Source organism: Manis pentadactyla, chromosome 3 (genome assembly GCF_030020395.1).
Source record: "Manis pentadactyla isolate mManPen7 chromosome 3, mManPen7.hap1, whole genome shotgun sequence".
Classification (NCBI taxonomy): Eukaryota; Metazoa; Chordata; class Mammalia; order Pholidota; family Manidae; genus Manis; species Manis pentadactyla.
In genome coordinates this window covers 190,013,295-190,036,077 of record NC_080021.1, presented here as the reverse complement: position 1 = coordinate 190,036,077, position 22,783 = coordinate 190,013,295, and the positions used below count along the sequence as shown (strand labels likewise).

General features: G+C 37.4%; 1 protein-coding gene across 1 annotated transcript in view; it reads right to left on the bottom strand.

The window, feature by feature from the left end:
* Window positions 1-7,354: 7,354 nt before the first annotated feature.
* The window catches only part of TGFBR1 (transforming growth factor beta receptor 1), a 53,883-nt gene continuing 38,454 nt past the window's right edge, over window positions 7,355-22,783 (bottom strand). The window contains exons 5-9 of the mRNA XM_036888362.2: window positions 19,847-20,014; window positions 17,975-18,131; window positions 16,209-16,333; window positions 15,040-15,170; window positions 7,355-11,897 (exon numbers count right to left, since the gene is read on the bottom strand). Coding sequence (XP_036744257.2) covers window positions 11,772-11,897; window positions 15,040-15,170; window positions 16,209-16,333; window positions 17,975-18,131; window positions 19,847-20,014 — 707 coding nt within the window. The 3' untranslated portion in view covers window positions 7,355-11,771. The remainder of the gene's footprint in view (window positions 11,898-15,039; window positions 15,171-16,208; window positions 16,334-17,974; window positions 18,132-19,846; window positions 20,015-22,783) is intronic.

Sequence of the window (22,783 nt, the reverse complement as noted above, 5' to 3'; positions counted from 1 at the left end):
TTTACTTCTCTATAGTTCTGAACACACTTTGTTCTGCAGTGATTAATATTACATAACCACAATATGGTAAATGTTATTTTTATTATGTTTAAGTATTCGGAAGTTCAAGCCTAGAAGACTTGACTAGAGTTCTGGAACAAAATGTAAATGTTATAAACCATGAAAGAGGGGTGAGGATCAGGCATTGATGTGGAGGAAGGCACACCATGTAAAAAAACGAATGCAAGTTACAGAATAACATAAAAAGCATGACCCCCATTTATATATAATGTTATATACGTATTTTATATGCACAGAAAAACACCTGGAAAACTTTTATTCACTTTTACTTTCTATACTTTGGTACCTTTTTAATTTTTACAAGCATGTATAACTTTTGTAATTAAAACGTTGTAAATAGAATACTAGTTTGAAGAGTTACTTAATTATTAGCCTGTCTAGGGGACTTAACAGTTTTTGGTAAAGCCCTGAGCAAAGAAGACTGATCGAGTGAAAAGAACTACACCTTCTGGAACAGTTAAAGCCAGACAGAAACCTCAGCTATGCAGTCTTACAAAACAAAACAAAACACCACCACCACCCGAACCAGACCTAAAACCAAAGAAAGACCAACACTGCCATCTACTGAGAACTTCTTGGAGAACATGCTGAGTTGGGAAGGCTTTTTGTTTTGCTTTATAAAAAACATTACCTTTTGAGACCTGCACAGACCTAAAATCTGATTTATCTTCTGGTTTATCAGGAGCATGAATTACTAGGAATATAAGTAAGAATAAGGATCATAGAGAGATGCTTGGGCAAGCACAGGCAACGTTTAAGATATGGGGTCTGTTTGTCCTAACAAGGAACTGAGCCAAGGGACATAGTCAGAAGTCTCTGACATGGCTGTCCTGGGGCAAAAGTTCTGTGTGTGGTACCGAGATGAGGAGTAACTGGGCACCAGTAAGAACCTTTAAATAAGTGGGAGGGGCTGGGGCTGATGGTGGGGGAGAGGGAGGGAGATAAAGGGGCATAATAATTTGCAATCACAATATAAGTTGGTCACGGAGACAGATGGTAGTACAGCATGGAGAATACAGTCAATGATTCTGTAACATCTTCCTACATAGATAGTAACTGTTCTAGAGGAGGTGAGGATTTAATAATATGGGTACACTGTATTATACATTTGAAACCAACATAAGATTGTATATCCATGATACTTTAATTTAAAAAAAAAACCTTTACATAAGTATTATTTCCAAAATAGCTTATCTTGTCCTGTGAAGCAGAAAATGGGTAACCGAGCAGTGTAACCCTATGTCTGGAGGCTGCAGAAAGAATGGCTGAGTGGACGCAAGATTCTGTGACCTCGGCGTGTAGGCATTCAGCAGATACTGAGTGCTTACTGCCTGCCAAATACTGTCCAGGTTCCTGCACACCCAGAGTCACAGACCCACACACTAGCTTCTGGAATGACTCAAATGGCCAAATCACCAGAGTCCAAGAGGAATCAAATCACCTGCTAAGACATGCTGCCAGACCCGACCCAACCCAACCCGACTTGTCTTCCACAAGCACTGGCTTCCCACATCACACTCACCCATGCTTAGCCCACATTCCCTAAAACCCAGGTCCTGCATCTAATAAACCAAACTCTGGCTCCTTTTTAAAGCAAAGGTTACAAATATCACCATCCTGATAAGATAAAAGCAGACCTCTCTCACCTAATGGTTTAAAAAAGAAGCATAGAGAAAAAAAGTTGTATTAGAATCACAAAATATTAGAACTGGAAAAACTTCCAAAATCATCCAGTTCACTAAACTCAGGAGCTGGGCTGAGGTCTGGAATGCTGTACATACGAACTTGGATTGTTTCTGAATTTGGAAGGACAGTATAAGACAAGAAATAGAAAGGGATGAATGATACGTACAGGGTTTGTGATAGTCAATGTTCAGTAAATATTCAAGAATGTAAAAATATTCTTTCACTCAAAATAATTTAAACAAAAGCCCCAAACTTCTGTGCTAAAAGGTGCTAGATTCTAAGGAGAGCCCATTGTTTAAAACAAACAAAAAAAATGACATCAAGTATGAGAAAAAGACAAACTGATAAAAGGACAATGCAAGTAGTTGACAGATTAAGTAAACAGAAGAGCGACCAAGAGGTAAGGACAGAAAAGTCTTCTCTTCGATGACCCGAGGGGCAGCAGCTGGGAGCTGGAATGCCTTCGTAAGAAACTGGCAGGCTCTCCCTCGGGGAGACAGGCTTTGCTTCTGTAAAATGAAATATCCAGTTCCAGAGTTGCATTTTCAGATCAGTTCATATTCACTTAGTACTCCTTTAACTGGAAGTCCATTCACTCAAACTCTTCTTGGGGACTGCTGAGCCAAACCCTGGGCTAGGCAAGGGGTTCACTAAAATAAATGACACACGGTCCCTATTCTCGGGGTTCTGATTTCCCATTGCAGAGGCAGGCCTCGCAGCCATTCAAGGATGAGAGTTTTGGGGGAAGCCTGTGTAGGATGTGACATAGCCTCATAAAGGGAGTGTGGAGGGGAGCTAGGAAGCAAAGATGCCCCTAAGTAGTGGTATTGGGGTACCCCACACATGCCATGCTCCCTAAGCCAAGAGCCCAGCAGAGTTAGCACCAAATAATCACAGAAGCTATCCTGTTAGTTCTGGTGTTAGGGGCTCAGAAAGGGAAGGGTGTGAAGGAGAGAGAGTCCTAAAAACCCCTAAGGGGTAAAACGGGAATGAAATTCTGCAGGGGATCAGTGATGCACCAGAAGGCAGGATGAAGTAATGATGGAGGAAATCCACTGGAGCTGAGCCTTGGGGATATTTCAGTTCGCGTGGCAAAGGTGGGGGGAATGTGCAGTTCTGACAGTCAGCAGAACCTGAGCAGGCAGGGAGGACGCCTCGGGAACAGAAGGGTGACTCAGTAGGACCAGCACATAAGGTATGCTGGGTGGGAGGAGTAGCAGTGAGGTTTTTGTCTTAAGTTTATTGGAGCATACATACACTATGTATGCATCACCCCATGCCTGTAGGCCATTAATGACTTAGTACATTTATGTTCATCCATGACCAATAATCCAGTTTTAGAACATTTCCATCATCCCAGAAAGTTCCCTTGTGCCTGTTTGCAGTCTTTTCATTATGCTTATTTTACTTAGCATAATGGTTCTGAGGTTCATCCATGTTGCAACGTGTACCAGTGTCCATCCCTTTTTATTGCCGGACGACAGTAAACCACTGAAGACATACAATACTTCTTTAAAAATTCAATTCACCAGTTGGTGGACATTTCAATTGCTTCCATTTGGGGCTATGAAGAACACTGCTGCTATGAACATTCACCTACAATTCTTAGTGTGAATATATATGTTCTCATTTTTCTTGGATTAGATTTGCCAGATTTAGCAAATTGAAATACAGCATGCCCAGTTAAATTTGAATTTCAGGTAACAATTTTTTTGGTATGTCTCCTGAAATATTTGAGACAGGCTGTAATAAAAAGTTGTTTATCTGAAATCCAAATTTAACTTGGTGTCCTGTCTTTTATCTGGCAGCCCTATTATGCATAGTACCTAGAAATGGAATTTCTCATCCTACAGTAGGTCTATATTTAACTTTTTAAGAATCTGCCCATCTGTTTTCAAAAGGGACTATACCACTTTACATTCCAGGAATGTATGATGATTCTAGTTTTTCTCATCCTCACCAACACTTGGTATTGTCTGGGGGAAGGCATTGTTTTTTATTACAACAGTCATTTTAAGTGAATGTGGTTTCTCATTGTGGTTTTAATTTAACCAATAATCCTTAAGAAATTGTTTTTATTAGTCATTCATATGCTTTCTTGGGAAAATGACTAGCAAATCTTTTGACTTTTTTTTTTAATTGGATCATTTGTCTTATTGTGTTGTAATTCTTAACGTATTCTGCTCTAAGCCCTTTATTGGGTATATGATTTGTAAAATCTTTCTCTGCACATTTGGCTTATCTTTTTATTCTCTTAAAAATGATTTTTAAAGTCCAAAAGATTTTAATGAAGTCCAATTCATCAATATTCTTTTTAATGGATTTTTGCTTTTGGTATCACACTCAAGTCTTTGCCTAACCCAAGGTCATGAAGATTTTCTCCCATAAGTTTTATAGCCTTTACTTCTTTTACCTTTATGTCCATAATGAGGTAAGGATCAAAGTAACTTTCTCCCATTCCTTCCAATCTTTTAAAATATGAGTATCTAATTGTTCTAGCGCCATTTACTGAAAAGACTGTCCTTTCTCCAGTTGAATTATCTTGGCACGTATGTCAGAAATCAATACATCATATACATAAGGGTTTATTTCTGGATTCTCCATATTGTTCCATTGCACTATATTGCCTATCCTTATACCAATAAACAGTCCTGATTTTTGCAGCTTTATAGTTGTGAAATTGAGTAGGTTAATTCCTCTAATTTTGTTCTTCTTCAAAATAATTCTGGCCATCTTTGGTACTTTGTATTTCCACATTAGTTTTAGGACCAGTTTGCTAATTTCTAAACAAACAAACAAAAAATCCTGCTGGAATAGTGACAGGGATTCAATTGGATCTACAGAACAATTTGGGGAGAATTGCCATTACAATGGTGCATATTGAATCTTCTAATCCATTCTAATAGTACATATTAAATCCTCGAATCCATAAATGTTTCTCCGGTTATCTAGATCCTTAACTACCCCCAGTAACTTCTGTCATTTTCATTGAAATACTTATATTCTTTGTATTCTTGATGCTACTCTGAGTGGAACATTTTTTTCTTAATTTGGGGGGATTGTTCATTGCCAATACAAATAATTTTAATAGATTTTTTTTTGTATATTGATCTTGGATCCTACAACCTTGCTAAACTGATCAGTTCTAGTAGCTTTTTTTTTTGGTATATTCCTTAGGATCTTGCCGGATCTTGTCATTGGTAAGTAGAGTTTTTTTTTTTCCAACTTGAATGCCTTTAATCTTTTTGGAGGGAGGGAAAACAGGAAGGGGTTAGAACCTCCACTGCAATGTTAAATAGAAATTATGAGAGTGGATATTCTTCACTTGTTCCTGATTTCAGAGAAAGGCACTCTTCCACCACTATGTTAGGTGGGTCTTTCATAGATTGAAAATCCATTAAGCTGTGGAAGTTGCCCTCTACTCGTAGTTTGTTGAGTTTTTACCAAGAATGGGTGCTGAATTCTGTCAAATGCCTTTCCAGGGTCTTTTATTAATATGGTAATACAACAAATTTTTGGAAGTTAAATCAAGCTTACAGCCCTAAGGATACATCCTATTTGGTACTGGTTATTACCTCTTTGTTGCTGGATTCAGCTTGCTAATAGTGTGTTAAGGAGTTTGCATCTACTTTCACGTGTTTTAAATACCTTTTTAAATATAGGTATTTAAATTTCCCTCTTAGAATTGCTTTAGATGCGTACCATAAATTTTGGTTGTCTTCATTTTCATTTGGTTAAAATTATTTTCTAATCTCCCTTGTGATTACTTCAATACATGGATTATTTAGAATGGGTTAATTTCCAAGTATTGAGGGATTTTCAAAATTTCTTACTGTTGGTGACCTATAATTAATTCCAACATGGTTGGATACTTCCTATAACTTAACCCTTTTAAATTCATTGAGGTTTGTTCTACGGCACAGCCTATGGGCTTTCCTAGAGAATGTTCCATGTGGCCTTGAAAAAACTGTGCATTCTGCTGTTGGTGGGTGGTCTACAAATATCAGAAGTTGACTGATAGTGTACTCTTTTTTATGCTTTTTGTCATGTTATTCTATCAATTATTTAGAGTAGGATGTTGAAATCCCCAAATATTATTATTGAACTGTTTCTCCTTCCAAACCTGTCACTTTTTAAATGTATTTTGGGGTTCTGTTAGGTACATATACATTAGTAGTAATTGTCTCATGTCTCTTGACATATTGAACCTTTTACCATTTTAAATGTCCTCTATTTCTAGTAATATTTGTCTCAAAGCCCACTTTGATGCTAATATAGCTGTTAATGGTCCATGCCAATACTTCCTCTTTGCTCTTTTTCTTACCTTCCTTCAACTATTTCTTCTCCCTTTTTTTTTTAGTTGCCAATCCCTTTTTATATTTCTATTCTTACACGACAGGAAAAAAACCAGCTATCTTATGTTTCTTCTTTTTTTCATTTCTCTTTAGTTCAAAGAATCCTTTATTTCCATAATGATTTAGTATTACTTAATTGTCTTTCCTAATTGTTAAAAATCATGCATGGCTGAGCTCTGGCTTTTATAACATCAAGTTTTTTCACTCATCTTTCAAAATAGTTCTACTGTTTTGTAAATCCTCAATTAGCAACCAAAAACAGTAAGGTTGCAAGATAAGTCATCAAGCCGTGTATTTTTAAAACACTTTTTCCAAATCAGGAAATACCAAAGGCAGAAGAGACTGTATAAAACTAGTTACGTTGTTTCACTGAATCTATTATGTATTAAAAATTATTTCACTTTTTTCCAACATTCAACAAAAGGCCTACATTCTGGTGATGTGTCTTCTTTATAATGAGTAAAGAAAAAACAAAATCCTTAAGTTCTGTCTTTGAATTGAAATGACTAGTACTCATTGTGAGAGCAATTCTATCTGCAAATCCTCTCCCAGCATCAGTCAGGGAATTGAGGACCACACCTCTTTCTACGATAATTTATTCAGTTCTCTTAGCGAAGTCCTCATTTCCAGGATACTGTTCAAATCTACCTTAAAAAAAAAGCCTACTTCTACAAATTATGCCCATTCTCACAAATCCTTAAATTACATAAGAAGATGAAAATAAATTTCCATTGGAATACAGTCAATGATTCCGTAACATTTCTATGTTATGGACATTCAACTGTGTTGATAGATAGTAACCACACCAGAGGGGGGTGAGGATTTAATAATATGGGTATAACTGTTGAACCATTGTGTTGTACATTTGAAGCCAACATAAGACTGCATAGCAATGATACTTCAGTAAAAGAAAAAAAAAATCTCCCTTGAAAAACACTGAAAAACTTTACTAATCAAAATAATAATACTGCTTTAACACAAACTTAGCATATCTGTGGAGCCAAAAGCAAGGCAGTTCACATGCAGACAGGTCCGTTCCCACCGACAGATCAACGACCCCTAAGCGGGTGGAAAGAAGCCACCACTCATGCAGAGGAACCTTTGGGCAGGTGGGTACTTCTCAAACATATTACAGCATTATAACTTGTCCTGGGGAGTAATCCAAAGACTCTAGTCTCCATTGACAGCACTACATTTCATAACAGCATTGCTCACTCCAGTATACTAACTTTATTTTAAATTATGCCACTAGCACTTGGGAAAAAAAGTAATTTATTTGCATTGCTTCCATTTCTCTACTGTAGTGTTAAGACTTGACATAATCATTGCTCTTCTACTTCCTATTTACAAATCATTCAGAATATTACTACAAATACAATATACAATTTAAAAAACTTATGGGGAAATGCAGTTTTTGTTTTTCTCTCCTCTTTACAGGTTTCTCAAGTCATCCAACTTAAATGAAAATTTATATGGACATTTTCTGTACACATCTGAAAGGGCAGAGATTACACTGATAAAGCCAAAAGAACTCGCACAAATACAACAAAATACAGAAAACAGAAAGTACAGATGATGTTATTTGGGGTACAAATATAAACAATACAGTACCATTTGAGTAATTTAGCAATGTAATACTCATACTTTATAGAAATAAAACTGCAAACCTGGAGAATGCTCTGACAAATATTAAACATCATATATACAATGAGGTAAACGTACCTTGGTCTCTTGAGAGGTAATTTAAGTTTAAAGCAATTGACATTTTGAAGCATCTCCTTGACATATAAAGAAATATCAAACACCCCGTTCCATTGGCACAATGTGAAAAAGGGATATTAAAACATGGTTCATGATATTCAATTCACAAATCTTGTTAAAAAATAAAAACAAATTCACTTAAGTTCTTTTTTAAGCTGTAAGAAAATACAGGTTGAATGTTATTAATCACATTTTTTGAAGTTCACAATTACAGATAAGATTGCATAATGGGATTGAAAAGTTGCAATGCACTGACAATCCTCAGAATGTCCTAAAAGCCCAGCATTCCTACAGAGAGGGCCTATGGGTATGCCAACATTCCAAAACAGAAACCACAAGCTGCAGATTACATGTCCAGAGCTATTCTTTAGCGTCTCAAAAATATCTGAATTGCATTTTCTGCCAAGCTGCAGAAGAACCATTATTTGGACTCTCCACCATTTGGAGCCAGAACACTGCCACAGTTAAGAAACAAGAAGAAATCGGTGATTTACAATCACTCTTTCAGTTCAAGGAAAAAAATAAACTCTTGATATGATATGTCTAACCAGATACTGATTTTGTTGTGCATTTTAATTAGCACTTTGCCACCTTGTTTTACGAAGTATGTGACAGTTCTCAGATATAAAGGGAAAAAAAGGTAACTCATGCATGAGCTGCAAAATGGCCAAGTGATCACTTACATTTTATCATCAGAACTGTAATTTGGAATTGATGGCCATGGCAGTGCATTGACTCAAGGCACTTCCTGAGCACTATCATTACAGCAGAATTACAGGCTCAGCTCTTTGGGCCTTACCCTCCTGTCCTGTAGAGGATACTCCTGGCCACTGCTTCTGGCACAATCCCCATTGCCATAGCTGCCACCTCGCTGCCATCTCACTCCTGAAATCAAAGCAGAGCAGCCAGCAGGGCCATCTTCCATCCAAACTCCAAAGTTAGAGACACCTCCCAGCAACATGCAGTGACTCAAGGAAATGCAGATATGTCCCACCATACCCATCAACCATTTTACTCTAGGTATCAAAAGCAGCTATTCAGTTAAAAGGCTGTTCAGGGGACAGGGGCATGGAAGGGTGGCTGGTGGCTAGGCACTGGTCTCTGAGTCAGGGATCAGCAGGAAGGCAGGTTGGGAGGAACAAAGTGGAAATCATGAAGGAAGGGACATGGACAGGTAATGTGCTGAAGGTATATTTTAGCCAAAGTAGAACCTTGGAAGGTGTGCATCTGAAGACAGGCTATACAGTACAAACAAAGGGTTGTTTTTCTAAATAACAAAATCAATATTCTAGTCAAGTTTATCTGCAGTTAAGGCCACAGTAATCATGATGTATTTCATCTTTTAAGTAACTTTTATTTCCAGTATTAGCCAATTGGGGTTTATCAAACCATCATTAGCCAAAAAAGGAATTAGCTGTAACAATGTATAAACCCAATTTAGAACAAAATTCCAACTTTTAAAAAAATACCCTGATTCATTCAAAGTACTTGTTATGCACTTAGGCAATAGCAGTATAATTACTGTAACTCAGTGTTTGACTGAATAAAGAATACCTTCAGCACAAGCTGATCACCTTATAGGACAGTGAGAAACCATGTATTACAACTTCAAATCAGACGAGAACTTTTGGTATGTTCTTAAAATCATATGAAAATAGTTTTAGTGACAAAATGCGTTGGTGCCCTGGATTTCATAAGGCAGATCTGGTAGTCTTAGAAATGGCAAAAAAAAAAAGGTACCTGATCAAAGAGCTAGAGATTATTAAACAGGAAATACAACATGATAAAAACAAACCTCTTAAGCTCACTTATCTGCTTTAATGAAATCATGGTAATTACAGAAAAACCCTCAAATTTGGAGTCAAAAGCCAAAATATTAACCTCCAACCACATTTTCCCCATTGTTTTTAAACACATGAAATTGACACTAAACTCCTATGTAATATGCCATTCATTCTAAAATTACTTTGGTTTTAGGACCAAATAGTCTTTCCAATCTATGCTATGTATGAGTGTATAGAGATAAGACATTTGACAGAATGCAGCTTGGCCAGCATAATGGCCACTATCTCTTAATGACCAAAATACTGTAAAGGTTATTCTAACCCTTCATTGGGAAATCTATAGCACTATGAAGTCCATGTTCTGACTCTTTGTTTCTTACCACTATGATAATTTTTCCCCCACAAGAATAAGATCACAGTGATAAAGAGAACTTTGAAAATTGTAAAATTTCAACTTATGTTCCTCACTACTGTATGAGGTTTCGACTCAAAATAAGAGCTTTGTAAGTGTTAGTTTTGAGATCCTGAAAATTATAGAACAGTACATTCAAAAGACTTTCAGCACTGGATGTAAAAATCAGTTACTACTATAAGCTGGTTTCAACTTAATGTGAGAAAACCATGACAAGTTTGCTTTGAACATTTAATTTGACCAAAAACATCTATAAATGGAGAACCTACACTCAGAATATTCTTTAGCTATACCTCTCCCAAATATCCAGGGTGCACTAAATTCATTACCTAATCATGTTAATTAAGCAGTTGCAGTATCTGCTCACGAAGTAAAGACTGAATTAAAAGCTGCCTTCCTCAAAGTGTAGTGAGACCTCAAAACCACGCTAACCCTAACTGTATTTATGACAGAAAATCCACCCAACATTGGTTCCTATGACTCTCACACATTGTTCTCTACTTAAAATATTAACTACCTTTACCTTTCCAGAAAAAGGCCTATTATTTAACACTAACCATTTCTAATTTTAAACATAACTCATTTCTTAAAAAAATAACACTGTCTTTGATGAGATAAAGAAAAAAATGGCTTACAGAATGCCACACAACTTTTCACGAGCAGCTAGACAAATTTTCCCTTTTAGAAAAATTAGTCTGTATGCTATAAATTTTAAATTATTAAAGTACTGTATGCATCTAGAGTGCCACTTGATTTTTTAAGTATACTTAGACAACACAATTAAAATGCAAAAGCCGGATATGAGAATATTCAAACATGACCATGATAACAATTTACCAATTAATGCCACTTCGTTCCTTAGTGGTTTAAGCACATTCTGGTAGGAGAAAGGCATTTTCAAAATGGAATACTGAATGACATACCACAAAAAACTCTTCCAAAAAAACAGAAAAAGTCTGGGTTATCCAGATAAATAAATTTTTTGAATTAAAACTATACATTTAAGCACACACAAACTTTACGCAAATCTACTATTTCCATTAGAAAGACACAGAAGTGGCACTTACTGGTATAGTACAATCCCATTTTGAAGGCATGTAATGTTCTGAATATGTGAAAGAACAGTAATAGTATACAAATATAATTGCATAAATTATGTTCCTCACTACTATATGAGGTCATATTTAGACTCAAGATAAGAGCTTTGTAAGTGTTAGTTTTAAGATCCTGAAAATTATAGAACAGTACATTCAATGTCTGAATCAAGGAAACTCTTTAGTGGTTCAGAATCCTCTGAGAATGTACTAACAGGAGTAAATCACTTTCTTCAAAAATAAGAAATGTGTCATAAAACTCAGCAATCCAGCTCCTTTACCCTTAAAGATGATCTTTAGCACAGCAGAGTTACCTAAAGTTAAGACCAGCAATCATCTTTTTAAAAAACAAGTTTTGTGTTAATAAAAAATAAAGGTAGACTACACATTTTGTGACCTTCCTGGGAAAGAAGCGTTCATAGTGCACAAGGAAGGACCCACATGGCTGTTCCCTGGGTCCAAAGGAATCCTGGGAAGTTCTTAATTGACCTTATTACACTGTTGCAAAAGGAAGCAATATCCTTCTGTTTCCTCTCAGTGAGGTAGAACAACTGACCTCCCAAATTAAAACCCAGGAGCAGATCTGAAGAAAAAGTAGACTTCAGGCAAAGCCGCAGAATTACATTTTGATGCCTTCCTGTTGACTGAGCTGTGACAATGTTTTCTTAATCCGCAAAGCTGTAAGCCTAGCTGCTCCATTGGCATACCAACATTCTCTCATAATTTTAGCCATTACTCTCAAAGCCTACAAGAAAATACAAGAAAAATAATTAACCCTTACATCACTTTCCATTCATTGGTTAACAATCTTGACCTGTTTATTTCCTAAATAACGTATGTACAAGTTTTTTCATTTCAGCATTATTTGTAATAGCAAATGAATAAAAGGACCTAGATCCCCATCAACATGGCACTGGTACCAGCAGCTGGAAAGCAGATGGACATGGGGTGACTTACTCAGCAGACTTGAAAAGGCTGGTTTCTAGCCCAGAGCTGTGCAGGGCAGAGGAGGAACATGACTCACACTGAAACTCCCCCTACAACCGAGGGACTGACTGCAGCAAGGATGTTCAGGCTAAAAATAGGAGCACCAGCCAAAAGCACCAGAACCCAAGCTACCTGTGCCCCACCAGCTCACATGGCTGGGGGACTGTCCCATCCCACCCAGCAGAAGCCCAGAGGTTTGTATCTGAGGGGACAAAACAGAGATTTCTGACTTGGGGAACACAAGGGTAAAGTTCCATATTGACAACACACTAAATGCTAGGATTTTAAGCTTTCTCCCCAAAACACAGGCAGCAATTTGCACATACTCCTCCAGGCAAGGGACTGCAAGAGGACAGCTCTGAAGAGACTGACATCAGTGGGTCCCCAAGGAAGCGATCCAGTCAGATTGCCCTAACGATCACCGATCACTGTCAACAAGCTCCATTTACAGGCACAGAGCTTCCTGCATGCCCTTTCTGAACACAAAAAGAGTGTGAGTGTGATGAGACACTTGAGGAAAGGATTATGAAATGCAGAAGCCGATACAAAGAGGAAAAAGCAACTTGGAGAAAACAGAAGCTGTAAAGAGAAGAAAACATCAACAACTATCATTAACATCCTTAAAGAGATAAAATACTGACACTGGATTTGTCATTGATACTTTTTGTTTTTGGTTTGACTTTGGAAAAACTTTACAGAAGAACTGGGAGATAAATCTGATTTTAAAAAAAATGATAAAAGCTGACAAACCTCCCAAAAAGTAGAGAAAAAAGACAAAGAGATGGAGAATAGGAGGGAAAACATAAGAAAATGTGAAAGCTTGTTTAGGAGCTCTAACATTCATAATTAGAGTTGAAGAGAGAACAGAGGAAAATGGAAGGGAACAAATCAAAGAAATACTTCAAGAACATTTCCTAGAAATGAGCATTTGTTTCCACATAAAAAAGACCAAGTAGTGATTCTACAACATCTTACTATGCTGATGGACAGTGACTGAAATGGGGTTGGTGGGGGGACTTGGTGAAGGGGGGGACCCTAGTAAACATGTTCTTTATGTAATTGTAGACTAATGATAACAGCAACAACAAAAAAAGTTCTACCCTAAAAAAAAAAGTAAAAAAGACCAAGTGCCCAGCACATACATATATTCACCCACCAAGCATTTACTGAGTGCCTACCATCTACCAGAGACCACCTGAGGCCCCAGGGTCACAGAAGTTAACAAAGGGCCAAAACCCTGCCTTTATAAAGCTACCTTCTTGAGATCTAAAAGCATACAATTAATGAGTAAGTAAAATACGTGGACTGTAAGTGCTAAGAAGAAACATCATTTATGGAAGGAGATAAAATATGCTAGGGAAGGAGGGTGTTCTTTTAAATAGGGAGAGAGGTAGTGTCCCACTAACAAGGTACATCTGAGCAAAGACCCAAGAGACAGGAGAAGTTAGTAAACCAAGAAACAGGCTGCCGTGGGATCCAGGAAGGAGGATTCACCAAGAAAAGAGGCAAAGGGAGTCCCAAGGACAAAAGGTGAGGGACAGCTCAGGATGAGAGCTGTACAGCTGGCCTAGAGAGCAACCGTCCAGACCAGCAAAGGGGAGAAGGTTCTGCAAGGTATCTCTTGAGGTATTCTATTAGGTTCATATTCTTGATGTGTTTCTACTATGGAGAGGAGATTTATAATAACCTAGAAGTGAAAGACTGAATTAATAGTAAGGACACAGAAAACTAACCAAATGGAGAAACACAAAAACGACAGTGACAGTATTAACTCAGCACAATGTGGTAGTAATTGCAAATTGCCTGTATGCTTTTAGTGTTAAGTGCTAAACTTTCTTTTCTGTTTTATTTATTTATTTTTATTTTTATTGATACAGTCATTTTAGTTTCAAGTAAACAATGCAGTGGAAGTGCTAACATTTCTTTATGCTTAAAAAAGCCATCTGTTTAATAATAATTTGCTGTCTTTATCGAATAAGTACATGAATACTTCAAGTTTGTACTTTGAAGTATCAAGATCAAAATTGTAAAAGAAAATCTGGCCTAATTTCATTTGTAAACACACAAATTCTTTGAGAGTGCTGAGATGTATTTCATCTGGTTCTGGATACCTGTTTTTGTTGGACGTAGCTAAGGAGCTCTCTTGATGTCAAAGGGTTTATTGAGTCCTACATTTTTAAGATGTAAAATCAACTACTTAAGTGATCAGCTTTTTATTCCTTCTAAGCTACAAAACCTCAGATCTGGATGAAAATGCTCTGTCTTACCAATATTATAAGAACAGATAGTAATTAAATAAAATTTGTATTATAAATCCTTTAAATTTACAACTAAAAAAACATTTCTGATACTTTTCCAAGGGCTGGGTTTAAGAAGCTTAGACAGCTGGGAAGAACTTTCTCCAAATTCTTGGTGAATATGGGCAGTCAGATGAGTAAGATGTAAAATCATCGGAACCATTTTTGCAATCATCTTACGCAAATTCCTCACTTTACAAAAAGGCAGGCTGAAATCCACAGAACTGAAGTGATTTACCCCAAGTCAGACTGCAGTGGTAGTGGGGCTGGTCTAGAACATAGGCTTCCTGCCCTGCCCAGCACGCAGCCCACTACCCTGAGCTGCCCTGGCTGAGAGGAAGCACTCATGTAAAATGCATGTGCCTTGGTTCACTGGCAGACGTAAACACTCTTCGGACTCACTCATGGCCTTGGTTCTTTAAATGTGCTTAAAACTGAACATTCTTTAACCGTATTATTCTGTTTTTATTCATTGGTTTAATTGCTATGAGAAAGAAAGAAGAAGGAATGCCTGCGCCTGCTCTCCTTAAAGCAAAGCAGCCAATTTTCACTAAGCAGAAGCAGTTTAGAAAATTATATACAGGATCTAAAAGAAATACTCACTTCACAGCTCTGCCATCTGTTTGGAATATTTGGCCTTAACTTCTGTTCACAAACAACTTTTCTCATTTCTTCAACTGATGGATCAGAAGGTACAAGATCATAATAAGGCAGCTGGTAATCTTCATGAATTCCTATATTGGTTTAAAAAATTATTTTGAAGAATTTATTCAGGTAATGCAAGACCATTCTTTGACCAGATAGAAGAGGAACACCTGAGAGTCCTACTACAGTGGCCCAGTGCTCAATTCGGCAAGGGATCCAGGACTCACAGCTTGCTCGGCTTCATCCACATCTGCCTTAACCCCCGTCCCTGCATCAGTACTGGGCCTACACCTTGAAACTGAGTGTCATCACGGGATCAGCCTGCACTGCTTTAATGATGGCTAATGATGAGCTGTGATGAGCAGACTGACATTCTCCCGAGAACCTAACAATGTGCATGAACCAAGAGTTTTATTCTGTAGGCGCGGTCACTCCCCTGGTACAGGGAGATATGCTTTATCACTGAGGTGTGAACCCTACAATGCAGGTTTATGTCTGAGGTACAAGTCCCTTCCTCCATGTGCATCTGTCAACAACCTGAGCCATCTGCTACAATGCAGATGTACATTTCAGCCCTCACTGCCTCAAAGACCTGAAGTCCTAGTCTCAGCCAAGGCCGGACCCCCAAGGATAAAAGACTATTTCCTAAAGACCAACTTAAAAGTTAGAACACACTTACTTGAAAGAGTAATGTAATGGCACTTTGTTTTCTGTGTATGTAACTTCCAACCATGAAGTTGGAGAAAATAACCATAATCTCAGGGGAAAAATGAGTTTGACCCAGGGACATGCTTGAAACAGCTTCCTGGGTGGCCTCTTAAATAGTCGTTCATTCTAAATACCTATATTCCAAGATAAGAAGGGGTTGATTTTCTGATACTTCCCAAGATTGATGTGAAAATAGGAAAAGACTAGGATAAAGCTGTACACTAGAATAAAGCATGCCATGTCACCTTCCCCTCACTACAGGGTTTCTCTCTTTTTTTCCCCTTTGGCATTCTCAGTGATCACCTGGTGAACATAATTTCAGACTACTGATAAATATGATTTCATTCAATAAAAAAGAAGGCAATTCTTGAATTACTTCTGTTTCTGACAAGCCGTTGGGGGAAGGAGGAGAAATTTACCACCAATGGAACACCGTCGAGCTATTTCCCAGAAGACTAAGCCCATTGCATAGATGTCGGCACGTTTGAAGGATTCAAAGTGTTTCATATTTATGGAATCATCTAGAACCTCAGGGGCCATGTACCTGAAAGAGAAGTCAGCATTTTACCTGATGAAACAGTGGCCACATTACTTTGAACTGCTTCATAAATTTTCTTTCATTTCTAAGAATTAAAAAGAAAAAAAAGTAACCATTTAAGACTTTTCTCCCCTTTCAGCATGGTTCTGATGTTTTTAAAAATGACTGCTATTTCTTATAGAAATTTTCCCAGTTTACAAAGTGAAAAATTATTCCATTACTACCACTTAGTGTTAACACTCTGATGAACATCATTTCAGATGTCTCTGTATACACAGACATATACATACATACAATATTACGTAACAGATCATATTAGACTCAAGAAAAATAATAAATATCCAAACTGGTGTGAAATTAATGTCCACTAAATCCCATGAAAGTCTCAAGCAACAATTTCATTCCATCTGCCTCATGATCTTAGTTTCCCGTGAAAGACACGTGCAATGATCATGACTATTACAAATGGTACTATGCAACCTTTGCCGTGTACTATGCAAGGACCATATATTTTCATCTAAAAGTCTTCTCACTAAAACAGAATGAGAGGAAGGGCAGGCACATACTCCAGAAAACAAATAGATAAAAATGAATGCCAATTCTACTGATGCTACACTATACGGCTCTGAAGTTTCAAAAACCCTTCTACAGTTACAGATTTGGACCCATAAAAACCTGCAGCAACCATGATACAAGACCCCTACATTCTGAGAGTCCCTGTTGAATCCAGAAATAAAAAAATACAACTGAGATAGAATGAAGCTTGGCTCTACCCAAAGCCAAGGCGGTCATCTGAAGATATGATGAGGAACCATGCTATGATACGCCAAGCAAGGCCTATTTTGGGTCAGAGAGGCCCAGGTTAGAATCTCAGCTCTTCAGCTTACTGTTGACGTGAGGTTGGCCACACTACTTAACTTCCATGGTGTGGTTTCCTCATCTGTGAATTGAGGGTAATGATGTCTACCTAGTTAGGTTCTTTTAATGTTCAGGGTTTCAACAAGTATTTACTGAGGACTTACTATGTATCAGGTACTATAATGGATGCTAGGAATACAAGGCTGCAATCTAATGGAATGCACAAATAAATGCACAGTTATAATACAAGGTGCCTGAGGGCCTCAATGGTCCAAGTTCAGCCTACTAGAAGGCACCAAGTCCAAAAGGGGTTTCCTATGAGAAAGGAAGGGTGAGTGCCCAGTTAGGGAAACAGTAGGGAGACATACACTCTAGGATATAGCACATACAAAAGTTCTAATAAGGAGAGAAAAGTATATTTTCATTACATATGAAAATAGTTGGCCTACCTACAGCACAGCATTTCAGGAAAGGATTAAATAATATATAAAAGACCCATTACAATGATTGGCATACAATAGGTAGCTTATAAGCATTAGCTACCATTGTTATTATAAGTAGCATAACTAATGATAACATTTTCTGGAAGGGCCACTTTAATCAGCTGACATCTTTTTAAGTCAGGTAACCTTGGCTTCAGAGCAGGCAAGACCATCAGATCCTCTACCTGTGGGCAATCTAATAAAGGACAGGTTTGAATTTCAGAAAATACATGTAAACAAATGAGAAGGAAAAGGCAAGGATGCTGATTTCAGAGAGTAGCAAATTACTATCCATTCACAAGGGTACCTTTTTGTTCCCACTCTGTGGTTTGGAGCAATATCAATTGTATCTGTGGCTGAATCGTGTCTTACCGCCAGCCCTAAATCTGCAATACAACAAGTTCCATTCTTCTTTACCAAGATATTCTTTGACTTTAAATCTCTATGAGCAATGGCTGGTTTACCTAAAGAAACAAAAATTAAACATGATGCTTAACCGGTAATACCAATCACAATTCTCATCTTTAGGTTCAGAAGCCTATCAGCCCGCCCCCATGTCAGAGCATCTCACCACATCACCCACAATACCTGGGCCATTACTGAACAACCTCGAGTGAATCATTATACCAAAAGTTGCTGAAATTACATTTCTTCAAAGAAACAGGTAAGACACACCAAAAGACGATGCCCCCAAATGTAAGTCTATCAACTCAAAGACTAGGGGGTTAAAGATACTAGTTTATTTGTTACCCTATGAATTATTTATAAGAACCCTAGTCACAGACTCAGCCCAAGAACCAACCTCTAGATCACTTCCCTTGCCTGTAGTGTACTCACCATTAAATATACAACCTTTAATACTAACCAAGTACTATTAAAACATAGTGCTATAAAAAAAAATAGTTATTAAAGTATGGAAAAGTTGGAACCCTCATACACTGCTGGTGGGAATGTAAAATGGTATAGGCACTTTGGGAAAAAAGTCTGGCAGTGCCTCAAACCATTAGTTACTAACTGTATGAACCAGTAATCCAATCCCCAGGCATATATACAAGAGAAATGAAAACATAACACCCACACAAAAACTTGTACACCAATGTTCATAGCAGCATTGTTCATAACTACCAGAAGTGAAAACCCAAATGACCATGAACCAATGAATGAATACAAAAAAATGTGGTCCAGCCATACAATGGAGTATTACTCGGCCATAAAAAGGAATGCAGCACTGATACACACTACAACATGGATGAACCTTGAAAACATGCTAAGAAAAAGAAGCCAGTCATCAAAGACCATGTATTTTATGATTCCGTTTATATGGAATGTCCATAATAAACAAATCTACAAAGGCAGAAAGTAGATAAGTGGTTACCTAGGTCTAAGGAATTTGGAGGGAAATGGGGAGTGACTGCTAATGTTTCTTTTTGGAATGATGAAAATGTTCTAAAATTGACTGTGGTGATAGCTGCACAACTCTGTGAATATACTAAAAGCCACTGAATTGTACACTTTAAATGAGTGAATTGTATGATATGTGAATAACTCAATAAAGCTGTTATAACCAACAGTAATAATAATCACAAAGATGGGGATAAACGTGAAATAGCAAGTGTATGGTAAAGTGAGGAGTCACAGAACCACCAGGCTTGAAGTGGATAATCACTAGAGCAGAGAGATACACTGGCATCTAATATCCTACATGGCATAAAAATAACAGCATAATAATTTCATATTAAAACTCAGTTTTTATTTTTCAACGATAAAACTGTATCATGCAGTCTCCTTATTTCAGGGTCAAATATAATTATTAGATGGCCAGATAACATGTATATGCATGATAATAGTGTTTACGGAAAGATTTTCACATTTCATTTGATACCACAGAATTCATTCTCACTATATTCTCTCAGACTTGAATTATAAAATCAAGATTCTAAAAAATCACAAAACGGATGCTACTTTTAAGAACTCACAAAATTACCAGTGTTGTTACAATTACTACAGAATCTCTAAATAAATTCCCAGATACCCAACTCTATGTAGATTTTCAAAAGAAAGATAAAATAATCTCATCTAAGAACTCATTTTAAACATCTCCAATTAGGCTTACTTTCTGCAAAAACGAACATAAATTAGATTCACTGGAATGTGAAGTAACAGAGTTGCTTCGAGTTACCTTGGGTACCAACAATCTCCATATGAAGATGGGCAAGTCCACTTGCTGTGGACAAAGCAAGTTTGATCATTCCCTCCACTGTAACTGTGTATCTATTCAAGTAATCAAAAAGAGATCCATGCTCGTGATAATCTGACACCAACCAGAGCTGAGTCCATGTACCATTGTCTGCAAAGTGGAATAACAATGTTTCAGATGAGTTATATAACATTTATGATTTATTTATTCAAAAGTTACCACTTTTTATTCTCAATCCTGAATCCCACAACTGCAGTATGATGGCATCTTAAGTTTGTATATACTAAACTTCATATTTTCCGTTTGTCTTACTACTTATATATACATATCCTTTAGGTCCTCAGGGTAATTCTTGAGGTAAGGCAAAGATAACTAACGACATTTAAGAGACAAGAAATCAGAGTCCAAAGATGGTGATCTTGAGTCTACAAAGATGGTCAGAGCTGGGACTATTGAGAGCCTAGTAGAACAAAAGGTTCCGGTTAGGTGCTCACTGGCTGTTTCCGGAAGGGAAGAGGGAATCAGTGAGGGAGGGAGGGAGGAAGATGAGAAGTATCTGGAACCCAGTGTGGCCACAGTGGGAATAGAACGGTATGGGACCAAACTGAAAGTGAGTTTAAATGAAGAAATGCAAGCTTTAATGACTGTGTATATAGCTCACAAAGAAGCCAGACAAGGTAATTTTGATTCCAAAGTTTCCATCCTAGAAAACAAAAACGGTGCTATCGCTGCACACAGAGAACCTGAGACAGGAACTGAATGTCAGAAGGAGAAAGTTGGGACCGAACCAGTTTTACACAGGTGATTTTGAACCTCAACAACTAGAACTATGCATTCCAGAAGTTTGTAAAGTGACACACGAATTTGAAATGTTTCCTCCCATAGAAATCCTGGTAAAGGTTCTGGCAAGGCTTCTAAGCCAGGCTGGCCCACAAAAGCCTATTTAAGTAGAAGTAGCTGGAAAAATCATACAGTTGATGAAATCATGAAGAAAAAAAGAAAATTTCAATACTAGGAGGCAACACAATTCACTAAAAGATGCACACAGAGTCATTCTGACCTGGTTCAGAATCCAGAGCCTGGCTGTCATTGACTATGTGACCTCAGACAAGTTTCTTAACCAATGAGCATATTTCTTCTTTTACACAACAAGAAAACCTTACTTTTTGCAACTGTTTAGATTTTTAAAATAGGATACTCGATGTTTTATAAGTGTAAGTACAAACTTAAAATGTGCTGTTTCCTTCCCTTTCTTTTAGTTGGAAAACAAAAGAAAAAAAAAACCCAAACTGTCATAAAACAACTTCTATATTTTGAAGGTTGTTACTTAAATGAAGGAAAGCAACTCTGATCAGAAGAGATTAAGGAAGATGTTTTCAGAAGAATCTGAAGGGGATTTCTGGGTACCTCCCAAAGGATTCAGATATTCATACTCGTTCTTTATAAACCTATTCTTCATGAACTTTATAAACTGATTCTGTCCAAACTTTCATCTGTTCTTTTTCTTGATACAGGTATAGCACTAGCTTTATCTGCATGCTTATTAACCATGATTAAATTCTGAAAGCCTCACAAATAAAAGAAATAAATAAGAATACAGGCAGATGGAAGAGAGATTTTCTGAGGTACTTGACAAGAGAGGCAGAAGGAAGCTACGTAAGAGGTTGACATATAAAGGCTTGTTTGAGATGCAGTTACTACTCAGGATAAAGAGAAAGGAAAAGGGATCAGGATGGAGATTCTGGGCAAAGTCCATTAACCCAAAGGAGAAAGAAGGTATAGGGAAGTCAGCAGGATCAGCTAGTTCCCATGGTGACCAGCAGATGACAGCACCAGCTTGACTGCTGCTGGAGCAAGTGGGAAAGAAAGTTCAGGGCACAGCAGCAAGAGTATTTTGTGCCACTGTGTTTGTAACTTGGAATATGTCTAAAACATGCTGGGCCTGGGTGGGGTTTGAGTCTCAAAATGCAGATTTGAAAATCACCACCACAACAGTTTGAAACCATAAGTTTGGGTAAATTCTTTAAGGGAGCAATTACTATTGGTAGAAGTAGAGTCTTCATATAAATTGGTAGGAAGTTTCACAAAACAAAGACACTATTAGGAAACAGGAAATTAACAAAGAAAATCTAGAGTCACAGAACACAATAAAGTTTGTTTTAAGAGTCGGGAGAAACCTAAATGGTGTCAAAGAAGGAAAAAAATGAAAACTGAAGACTTGGTCAAACTAGGATCACTGCTTTATTAGTTTTGTTTCTCAATTAATTATTACTGAATTGGTAATAGCCATTGTTCATCACTGCCTACAACCGTCACTGGCCAAGTCACAAAAAAGAGATAATCCAACATTATATGCTTCCTAATGTGCTGCAAGAGAATATATAGGAAGTATAAAATATTTTCAGGAAACCAATAAAATTTAATCACATTCAGTCTGATTCTAATCACCAGTTTTTAAATAATACAAGGAGCAAGTTCAGAGATACTATGGGAATTCAATTAGCAAAATCCAGAGTGTGACATGGGACTACATCAACTAAAAAGTTTCTGGACACCATTAACAGAACAAAAAGGCATCCTACAGTATGGGAGAATATATTTGTAAATGACATATCCAACAAGGGGTCAACATCCAAAATATATAAAGAACTCACAAACCTCAACACCCAAAAAGCAAATAACCCTATTAAAAAATGGGCAGAGGATATGAACAGATAATTCTCCAAAGAAGAAATTCAGATGGCCAACAGGCATATGAAAAGATGCTCCACATCACTAATCATCAGGGAAATGCAAATTAAAACCACAATGAGATATCACCTCACACCAGTAAGGATGGCTAGCATCGAAAAGACTAAGAACAACAAATGCTGGCGAGGATGTGGAGAAAGGGGAACCCTCCTACACTGCTGGTGGGAA